The following is an 11,288-nucleotide window of genomic DNA, read 5'->3' on the forward strand; positions in this document are numbered from 1 at the left end:
TGGAATATGGGAAATGTACACTTAGTTTGAGATAATGAACTAAAAGGACTTAGGGGTAAAACTTGAAAATAGGATAAGAATAGTAAGTTTTTGGCAAAGGACTTTGAATTTTGCTACATCCTTACCTTGCTCCAATCCCCTGCATCTCTAAAAGTCTTACACCCCTTTACGTCGGGTTAGTCTTGTAGAGTACTTTTGTACTCAGGGTTTGTTAACCCTTGTTGCAGGTGAGTCGCATGCACAAGCTTGTTTTGGTCCCTGCTGCATGTCTGTGTTTGAAGTCAATGACGATGAGGAGTGATGAATGGCCTTTGGACAAGGCACTAGTTTGTTTGATAAATAAAGTTAATGTAATATTATCCCGCTACTATGGTTGTATGACACTTATGGTATTGTAAGTTTAAAAACAACTGGTTTGTAAACTATATTATCTTAAGACTTCCGCTATCTTTTACTCTGATGTATATATTTGAATAAACTGTTATAATCTGCAATGTCTATGATTGGGATTCTGTTTGAAAAGAGAATCGTGGATGATTTAGGTTTCCCGAGGACACCCGACAGACCTGTTAAGTTATTGGGAACTCGTGAACGCTATCCGAGGTCTGCTGAGACAACAATAGGTGCACGTGGGTCCGATTTCTTAGGAGGTTCTGCCACAATGGCCGCCGAGGAGAAGGCCCGCTTGGTGGAGCACCCCGAGAGGCATATGGCCAAGCCCCAGCCTCAGCCAAGGTCTAGTCCCCAGCACACGGCTGGGCCCCGTCCCTGACTCGCGAGCCCCTAGCCGTGCCTCGCCTCCGACCCGCGGCCCGTCTTCGCAAGCGGTGGTGACGAGCCGGCGTGGCTCTGCCTGGTGGGAGCGTGTTGTGGCTAGTGGCGGCGCTGCTCAACGTGCTCAAGGTGTTCACCACATACCAGAGCGATGCGCTACGGCTGGAGAAGCTCCATGGCGGCGCGTAGGAGTGCCTCAGCCGCGTCCGCAAGGGTCGCGTACTGCTCACCTAGAAGGAGGCCACTAGGAAGCGAGCGCTGCCCACCAAGCTCCGGTGATCCTCATAGTGCAAAGAGGAGGCCCCGCTGTCGGGAGCCGCATCCGGGAGTGAGCCGTCACGTGCCTACGCTGGCCGACGCGTCGCACGACCGCGACAGCAGCCGCGCCGCTAGACCGCGTCAGTAGGGCGGCGCGTCGTTCGACCACATCAGCGGCTAACGCGACCGCCAGTCGTCGTGCCTATTCGCCCGCTGCGGGCCGGATCTAGGCCTAGGGTGGCCCGGATCCGGTGCTTGCTGGTCGCCGCCGGCCATCCTTGCCCGGAAATTCAAATCTCGACTGAGAAAGAGGAGGGGGAAGGCGTTGGGTGTCCCCGCCGCAGTGGGGCGCCCACCGCTAGCCGAGGAGCGACGACAGTAGCCGAGGAGCCGGCATGGCGGGGTCCGACGGCGGTGGCTGGGTCACCCCTCGAGCCGCCTGTACGGACGACGCGGGGGCGACGCAGACAAATCTTCTAGATACTGTCAACGATTTAATTTGTATGAACAATTTCATTTGTATGAACTTCTGTTCTCTTTGGAACGAATGAGTCTGTGGGTCTCAAAGAAAAAAACCAAGTGCTTGTTTAGTTTTAAAAACTTTTTTAAAAAGTGCTACAGTAGCCATTACATCGAATATTGCGATACGTGCATGGAGTATTAAATGTAGATGAAAAAACTAATTCCACAGTTTAGTTGGAAATTACGAGACGAACGTTTTGAGCCTAATTAGTCCATGATTGAACAATAATTGCCAAATAAAAACGAAAGTGTTACAGTAGTCAAATTCTCAAAATTCACGAACTAAACACAGCCCAACAAGTGCATGTGAGCGCACTGCAGCATTATTTTAGGCCCCGTTTAGATCCATTTTTTTTTGGATTTTAGCTACTGTAGCACTTTCGTTTGTATTTGACAATTAGTGTCTAATTATAGACTAATTAGGTTCAAAAGTTTCGTCTCGCGATTTCTCACTCAACTGTGCAATTAGTTTTTTTTCATCTACATTTAGTACTCCATACATGTGCCGTAAGATTCGATATGACGGATACTGCGCAAATTTTTTTGAAATCTAAACATGCCCTTAATAAAAACGAACAAGTGCACGGCTACACACAAACACCAGCACCGTTGGAAACTCCTTTTGAATAGCAAGTCAGGGTACCATGTTCGCTGGTTATATTCGGCTTATAAATCATGGCTTATCAGTTAACGAATAGTATTTTTTTCACACTAAATTAGTTAACAGTACTTTCAGTCATAGCTTATAAGCCAAACAAACCTAAACAAACAGAGCGCATTGTGTTGAAATAGTTCTACTTGTTAGCCGTGGATCAAACAGAGTTGGAGTTGGACTAGTCATTAGTCAACTAATTAGTAGCCCACAAACAGGGCCTAAAAATTAATCCAAAATAGCTTTGCTGCGTCCAAGCAGGAGGGATGCAGGACGGCTAATAAGTGAACTATTTTTTTAGATAAATATTTAATTAGTTGTTAGCTAACTAGCTAACAAATCTTAACTAATTTAACTAATTTTTAACTCAACTAGTAAATGACTCTAGCTCATCCAAACATGTCCATAATAACCCGTCCATGCTCCATATATATTGTATGGATACTTTATTTTTCGATGCTGTGTTATGGTACCCACACCACTAATTTATATTGTATGGATACTTTAGGATTATTTACATATTTAGTATCATTATGATGTGAGTGGTATAAAAAGTATTATGTCAGTAACTCATGTGTCAGTGACACATTGTAAGATGCCATCTATAATAATAGTAAATATATAAATGCTTCGATACTTTATGTTTCAATATTCGTTTATCTAATAACTAGTTGTTAAATTTTAGAGAGGACTAATAAGTGAGTTAAAGTTTATTTGTTTGCTCAGTAGTCGAACTCAGGCTTTCGAGCACGGGTAAAAAAAGTCGTCCCTACCCCTGAACCACGCAGAGTGCCGCGCGGCCACGTTCGGCCTCCAGAAGCGTCCATCGACACCCGCGCCGGACGCGCAGCAGCTGCAGCACACGCAAGGGGACAGTGCACTTAAGAACCTGAGTGCACTGACCAGATGACCAGAAGGGCTGCAGCCCAGCTTGTGTCATTGTCGCATCTTTTTAGAGTCAATTAGGTCTGGTTTAATTCTCAAAAATTTTCAACTTAAATTATCATATCGAATCTTGCGGTACATGCATTGAGTATTAAATATAGGCCGTGTTTGCCGCGGATTCGGGCTGGCACTGTAGCTACTGTAGTGTTTTATTTTTATTTGGTAATAATTGTCCAATCGTTGACTAATTAGGCTCAAAACGTTCGTCTCGTAAAGTACAACCAAATTGTGCAATTAGTTTTTGATTTCGTCAACATATAGTACTCCATGCATGAACCGCAAGTTTGATGTGACGGAGAATCTTCTTTTTGTATAGTGCCAAATTCTGGAATTTGGGGCAACTAAACATTGCCATAGATGAAAAAAACTAATTGCACATATTGAAAATCGCGAGACGAATGTTTTAAGACTAATTAGTCCATGATTAGCCATAAGTGCTACCGTAACTAACATGCGCTAATGATGGATTAATTAGGCTTAATAAATTCGTCTCGCAGTTTTCAGCCGAGCTATGTAATTAGTTTTTTTATTAATATCCGAAAACCCCTTCCAACATCTCCAAAATATCCGATGTGACGTTCAAAAATTTTCATTTCACGAACAAAACGCAGCCAAGCCAAAGGTGAACAGCGGCAAAGCTTTTGGAAGTCCAGGTGAACTGTGAACTGTGAACTGCAGAGCACAGCACAGCCAAGGGCACAGCCGTGTACGCGGGCACTGCTCCGTTCGTTTTCGGCCGCGTTTAGTTGAGTGCAGAATCGGCGACGCCCGATCCTCGTAGCAGACTATAGCATTTTGTTTATATTTGGTAATAATTGTCTAATCGTTGACTAATTAGGTTCAAAACGTTCGTCGCGTAAAGTACAATCAAACTGTTTAATTAGTTTTTAATTTTGTCAACATTTAGTACTCCATATATGTACCGTAAATTTGATGTGACGTGAAATCTTCTTTTCGTATAGTGCCAAAGTTTAGATTTTGGTGGAACTAAAGGCCTTCACACCAGACGTTCGTGGTGGAGTAGCAACTGAGGCCTTGTTTAGATTGCAAATTTTTGTAATCTGGACACTGTAGCACGTTTCGTTTGTATTTGATAAACTTTGTCCGATCATGGACTAACTAGGCTCAAAAGATTCATCTCGTGATTTACAACAAAACTATGTAATTAGTTATTTTTTTATCTATATTTAATGCTCCATGTATGCGTCCAAAAATTAATGTGACAAAGAGAAAGTGAAAAAACTTGGAACTTTAAAGCCATCTAGACAAGCCTGATTAGCTGAGCAGATATTTGGCCGGCCTCCGGTTGTCTTTCCATTCCATCCGTTGTTGGAGAGGCAGAGCGGTGTGACATTGCAGGATGCAGAAACGCGTGGTGTTGGTGAGCGCGGCGGCCATGCTCGGCCTCGCCGCGGTCGTCCTGGGGGTCGTCGCGACCAAGAAGTCCAAGGCAAGCTACACACTCCATCCGCCTTACCCCTCATGGCCTCATCCCTGCTCTTCGAATCTGAGTTGTGCAGCGGGCTCACTGCTTGTACCTGTCCACTTCGATCCATCGATCGATCGCCCGCGCAGGGTTTCGTAAGCTTCGAGTCCTTCGACGAGCAGCACTGCGTGTACCGGCGCACGCCAGCGCTCGGCTGCGGCGTCGCCGCGGCGCTGCTCGCGCTGACGGGGGTGGCCGTCGCCACCGCGGCCAGCGAATGTCTCGGACCCGACGCGCCTGCGACCGGCCGCAGGCGCGCCGTCGCCGTCAAGTATTGCAAAAACGCCTGGTACGTACGCGCCTTGATCCAGCCACCGCATGTCGTGAATTCGCAGCACCTTGCGCCCGCCGTTCTGCGCGAGGCGGCCGACGCTCAATTGCCTGTTGGGAGACATCTGGTTGTGATTGGTCGGTATATGTCTATGCCTCCTCGTCAGGGCAGCGGTGGCGTTTGCGGTGGTGATGTTCCTGTACGGCGCGGCGATGAAGCGGGGCCTCTCGACGACGAGCAGGCCGGGCTGGCGCTTCAACCGCGCCTACTACTACGGCTGCACCGAGCTCAAGAGCGGCATCTTCTTCACGGCGTCCATCTTGTCCGCCGTCGCCACCGGGTACGCCATCGCGGCCTACGTCAACTTCCAGCGGACGGACGAGCCGGCGCCGGGCCAGTTCGTCGAGCTGGGCGTCGCGATGGGACAGCCGCAGTGGGCGCAGCCGTATCCTCCGCCGCCCTACCCGCCGCCTATGGCTAACCCTGCTCCTCCCCAGTACGGGCACGGCGGCTACGGCCCCAGGCAACCTGCGGGCACAGCTCGAGCTTGATGCATCGTCAGTTCCGTAGACTTGTGCGGTGTCACCATTGGCCGCTCATGGTTTCTGGTGTGCTTTTCTTTCGTCTACATGTGGTTACTCATCTATCGTGGTAGGTTACGAGCTCGTTTCACCTTATTCTCTTGTAGAATACTATTGAATTATCCAAAATAATCTAAAATGTCGTGTGCAATCCATCAGCCGACGAACACGCCTAGTTTTCAAACAATAAGTTCCACGGTTGACATATTGCACTTTCTCGGTTTAAGTAGATTTATTATACCCGTATTTTTCAACAAGGGTATAACGTTTAGGCAAGGCAAGACAGTAAAGCATGGCAATACATATGACAAAATAAAAAAATTATTGGAAATACATTTAGCACAATCGTCCATGACATCATACATTACAACCTTCGTGGTCTTAATATTGTCAGGAAAATATGGAGAAAGGGGATGATTTCATAATTTTTAGTAGAAAAATGGTTTTGCTTTGCTGGTTTGCCAAACTACACAACGGGCTACAAAATTACGTTCTTCTCGTCGTAACGATAAAAAAGTACATATAGAACGTTGGAGTCTGGAACGAGAAACGATGACTTTGGGAAAATCCGATAAAAACCAGCTTATGAAGTTGTGAATAGATTGAACGGCATGGTTGTTTCCTTCTCTTCTGTGATGGAAAACGGCTTGTAGGCTTCTTTCCTGGCAAAATATTAAGTGCAAATCATTTCGATGCAACCATGAAAATATTATTCAAAAATATAATAAGAAGTTATCGAAAAAAAACTTTTGCACATCCACAGTGCATCTAATGATGAACAGTACCACAAAATCTAAAATTCAAACTGAAAGGGTGTATTTGGTTGTAGAGCAAGGTAGAATGTAACGGTTTCCATTCCTGGTCCTGGGTGCGGGATGATTCCATTCTAGCGTTTGGTCGGTAGGACGATATAGTGGCTCTGCTTTTGTGTTTGCTTAGAGAGGTAGGACAAACCACCTAGCAGATTAGTTAACCCCGTCAGCTACGGGCCAACATGTCATACAAATGTGTTCCTCCCCTTCGTCTTCATTCTCCGCCCAGCTTTCTCCCGCTTGGTCCTTCATCCTATTCGCTCGTTGGTTTTAGCCAGCCCAAATCAGCCAGCCAACAGTATTTTTCTCTCATAATAAACCAGCATCAGCCAACCCAAACCAGCCCAGAAACCAACCAGCAAACAGGCCGCTTATCTCTGCCCAACTTCCACATGTCTACGTCTTCATCTCTGCCCAGCTTCCACACATCCATGTCCTTGCCTCTACTCGCGCAGGCCTAGTGGTCAGCCCTCGCACGTGCGACCATCTCCTCTAGGAGGGTGTTTAGTTCACGGACTCATTAGTCTCTGTCATCCAATATTTAGACATATAGACTAATTATAAAACTAATTACATAACTTACGACTAATTTACAAGATGAATCTTTTAAGTCTAATTAATCCATGATTTGACAACGTTGTGCTACAGTAAATATATGCTAATGACACATGCCCGGCCTGCTCGTCATCGAATGTTTAGACACATGCATGGAGTATTAAATATAGACTAATTATGAAACTAATTACGCGACTAATTTATGAGATGAATCTTTTACGCCTAATTAGTCCATGATTTGACAACAGTGTGCTACATGCATGATAGATTAATTAGGCTTAAAAATCGTCTTGTAAATTAGTCTCCATCTATGTAATTTATTTTGTAATTAATCTATATTTAATGCTCTTTATTAGTATTAAATATTCGATGTGACATGAATTTTAGAGCGACCGAACGACAAAAAAACCCTATTTGCGCAACTTATGTGCGAAGCGCGGGGTTCTGACTAGTTCTATTTTAGTGTCCTAGAATAATAAAAAATGGTTATTTTGATTCAACCCATTATAATTTTTGTGCTTTGGAGATTTGCCATTATAATTCAGCTATTTGAAAATTTATCATTATAATTGTTGAAGTTGCTGATAATTGCCATTATAGACGTATCCAACGTCTTTGGGTCCACCTGCAGGTGTTGCATGCATATTGTATTTCCGTATGGACCGAATTGCCCCTGTGGACAAAAGGATAAGGCCCGATTCCTATCAGCTCGATTTAGCGTTTCAGTCGTACGTGTCCGTGGCTGAACAAGACTGGGGCGTACTGGCTTTCCAGCAGCCTCGATTCAGGTCTCGCCGGCGACGGCTTTGCAGACCGGCGCGGGTGCAGGCTGCCGGTTGTGGCATGCGAGAAGTCGCGGGCGGGCCGTCACTGCTGAAAGCATCTAGGTCCCTAGTTGGGTTTCGGTGATTAATGACAATACAAGATTACTATGACTAACGTGTGTTTTGCAGAGACAATTAAGTTAGGTCATGGTAATGGAGATCAATTGGGCAATCAAGGTTGTCATGCCCCTACGATGGAAATTGTTTCGGTTTTCAAAAGATGGACAACAAGGTTAAGAATGACTAGTTCTAAGTGTCGATTGGAGTTGGAGAGACACTTAGAGTAGTTTAGGACTTTGTTTTTCCTTTGACCGTACTATTAAGGGGGGTATGGACGGGTAGCTTGACCTAGGTGAGTCTAGTGAGTTAGGTATGATGCACACTTGTTAAAACTAGCTCTAGGTAGCTCCTACGAATGCCTAAGATCTATTGGAGCAAACTTCATTCACATATGTTCGAGAGTTGGAAGTGAATGGAGGGTCAAATACTGACTGGATGCTAGCTCCGGTGCGACCGGACGCTGGCCATAAGGTCCGGTCAGTTCATTTGATCAAGAGACTGCATTCGGTGCGACTAGACGCTGGAGTGGTCAAGTGACCGGACGCTCAGAGTCAGCATCCGGTCGACTCCAGTAAGGTTCCAGAGAAGGAAATCTACGACCGGATGCGTCCGGTCAGTACTGATCGGACCCTGGGGGTTCAGCGTCCGGTCGAGTCCAATAAGGGTTTAATGCGATCGGACACGTCCGGTCAGTGGTGACCAGACCCTGCCAGCGTCCAGTCAACACATATTCACTGGTTCGCGGGTTGAACTGACCGGAGCATCCGGTCTATATGACCGGAGCGTCCAGTCACCCCATAGAAGCTCATAACGGTTCGTTTTTCAGGCTGTCTTATAAATAGAAGCTCTACTCGTATGTGGAGTCACTTTTGCTCATTCCAACAGCTGAGAAACACATTTGTGAGTGCCAAGAAGAGCAAGGTCCTAGTGAGGTGATTGAGATTTGAGAATCCAAGAGAGTAGCCTCATTAGTGAATCAAGAGTAGCTAAGTGTGCATCCATCTTCTCATTAGGCTTCGAGTGGTTAAGTGAGAGTTCGTGCTTGTTACTCTTGGTGATCGCCATCACCTAGACGGTTTGGTGGTGATTGGGAGCTTGGTGATCACCCGACGGAACTTGTGGGTGACCCAACTTAAGTTGTGAGCGGCTTTGGATGATTCGCCGCGACGGAGTGTCGAAGAATCAACCCGTAGAGAGCACTTGATCCTTGTGTGGATCAAGGGGGAGCTACACCCTTGCGTGGGTGCTCCAACGAGGACTAGTGGGGAGTGGCAACCCTCCGATACCTCGATAAAACATCGCCGCGTTCCTCTCTCTCTATTTACTTTGAGCATTTACTTTGAGCAATTCAATACTTGTCTTTACATTCATAGAATTGCCATGCTAGAGTAAGTTTGGAACATAGGTTGTAAGTTCTTTGTGCGTTAGAGTAATAGAAACATTTTTCTAGGCACAAGGGGTTAATTGGGCTAACCGTAGGATTTAATTATTGTAAAAAAATTTAGAATTAGCCCAATTCATCCCTCCTCTTGGGCATCTTGATCCTTTCAATTGGTATCAGAGCCTCGTGCTCATGTTTTTAAGCTTAATCGCTTAGAGCAAGATATCTCACGGGGATGGACCTCCTCCTATCTTTGAGGGAGATGACTTTTCATATTGGAAAATCCGCATGGAGGCGTACTTAGAAGCTCTAGACATTGGTATTCTTAAAGCCGCCTCACAAGGCTTCCCAAAACCTCGGGATGCTACTAACCTACAAGGCGATGAGGTTAATTATGAAAAATGGAATGCAAAGGCTCGTAACACCATCTTTAGAGGCCTTTGCAAAGATGTGTTCAACCGCGTAAGGAACCACAAAGACGCCCATGCTCTATGGTCGGACATTTATGCGCTCCATGAGGAAACCAAGAGTGAGCGTGAGGAACGCTATCATCTTGTGATTAAAAAGCTAAATTCATTTGAGATGCTTTCCAAAGAATATGCTAATGAGATATATTCACGTTTGAATATTCTTGTAGAGGAAGTCAATGGGTTTGGACTTACTCAAATGTCACCATCCAACGTTGTGAGAAAGATCTTGAGTGTCCTTCCCATTAACAAATATGGGCATATTGTGACCATGCTACACCAAGGTGATCTTTCCACCGCTACACCGACATAAATCTTGGGAAAGATCAATGCTTATGAGATGTACATGCACATCACGCCACAAGATGGCTCATCCTCTACTAAGAAAAAAGAGAAGAACTTAGCATTCAAAGCTAGTCAAGACAAGGGCAAAGCAAGACTTGAGTATGAGAGCTCAAGTGATGATGAAGATGAAGATGAAAACCATGCTCTCATGGTGAAGAAAGCCACCAAGATGCTAAAGAAGCTAAATAAGAGTGGCATCAAGTTCGACGGCAATAAGAAGAAGTTCTTCACAAGCTCTAGAAGAAAGCCAATCTCTAAAATGGATTGCTTCAATTATGGTGAACTTGGTCATGTAGCACATCAATGTCCCAAGCCCAAGAAAGACAAGTTCAAGAACAAGAACAAGGGCAAGAAAGATGACTCAAGCAATGAAGATGAAGATGAGAAGAAAAAGAACAAGCCATACAAGAAGAGAGATGGTAAAAAGAGGGACTTCTACAAGAAGAAGAAGAGTGGCAAGGTGAAAGGATCTAACAATGATTAGAGGGGGGTGAATAGGCGTATCTAGAAATTTACTGCAAATGCTAAGTTCAAATCTGTCAGCCACTGTCGAAAGTCCCGATGTTTGGGTTGGAACTCCCGACGTTGTCAGAAGTTTCAACGCAAACGTCAGCAGTTCTGACGCCTACGTGAACTACAAAAGCAGTGCCAAATTTAACTTTGTAGATAAATAAACTTACAACCTCACTTCCTAGTGGTTTGGTGAAGATGTTGGGTCACTCCCTTGACGCCATAATGCCTCCAAACCGTAGATCGAGTCCAAACCCTAAAATGGAGATTTTGGAGACAAAGAGACAAACACATACAAGTAATCTCAAGCAATCACAACAACAACAAGCACGCAGGACACAAGGATTTATCCCGAGGTTCGGCAACCCCACAAAGGAGCTCCTACGTCCTCGTTGTTGAGGTGACCACTAAGGTCGGAGTCTTTTCCACCTTCTTGCCTCTCTCAAAGCGACCACAAAGGTCACTTGAGCTTTCCACTAAGAAATCGAAGGGTGATACAAACTTCCCAAGGCTCTTCCATAAGATGGAAGCTCTTGGGCAATGCCTAGCCGGCTAGGGGCAAAGCCCCAAGAGTAAAAGACGCAAACACAACCGGCTTGACGAAGAAATCAAGTGCTCAAGCTTTCCAAAGTGATGCTCTCACTTAATCCACTCTCCTTTTACTCAAAAACTAAGGGAATCAAAGATTGGAGCAAAGGGGGAAGGAGAGGGGTGCTTTAGTTGCTTGGGAGCTGTTCAGCACGAAGTGAGTCAACTGTGAAATAAGTTCGTAACGGTTAGAAGTGAAGAGAGGAGTATTTATACTCCAAGTGAAAATCCAACCGTTCAGATCTACGTCGGGAGTC

The 11,288-nt window shown here is 45.4% G+C and overlaps 1 protein-coding gene across 1 annotated transcript; it reads left to right on the forward strand.

Annotated features, from left to right (window-relative positions):
• Nucleotides 1-4,487: 4,487 nt before the first annotated feature.
• Nucleotides 4,488-5,626, forward strand: LOC136477667 (uncharacterized). Its single transcript, XM_066475905.1, has 3 exons — nucleotides 4,488-4,601; nucleotides 4,727-4,926; nucleotides 5,075-5,626. The coding sequence occupies exons 1-3, from the start codon at nucleotides 4,512-4,514 to the stop codon at nucleotides 5,457-5,459; spliced, it is 675 nt and encodes a 224-aa protein (XP_066332002.1). The 5' UTR covers nucleotides 4,488-4,511; the 3' UTR covers nucleotides 5,460-5,626.
• Nucleotides 5,627-11,288: the final 5,662 nt, after the last annotated feature.

The sequence above is a fragment of the Miscanthus floridulus genome, chromosome 8 (genome assembly GCF_019320115.1).
Source record: "Miscanthus floridulus cultivar M001 chromosome 8, ASM1932011v1, whole genome shotgun sequence".
NCBI lineage: Eukaryota > Viridiplantae > Streptophyta > Magnoliopsida > Poales > Poaceae > Miscanthus > Miscanthus floridulus.

Excerpts from the sequence above, each read along its gene's own strand:
- LOC136477667 (XM_066475905.1), top strand. The coding sequence starts at position 4,512 with ATGCAGAAACGCGTGGTGTTGGTGAGCGCGGCGGCCATGCTCGGCCTC. Across the intron at positions 4,602-4,726 it reads TCGCGACCAAGAAGTCCAAG|GGTTTCGTAAGCTTCGAGTC; the intron begins GCAAGCTACACA and ends TCGCCCGCGCAG. Across the intron at positions 4,927-5,074 it reads AAGTATTGCAAAAACGCCTG|GGCAGCGGTGGCGTTTGCGG; the intron begins GTACGTACGCGC and ends CCTCCTCGTCAG.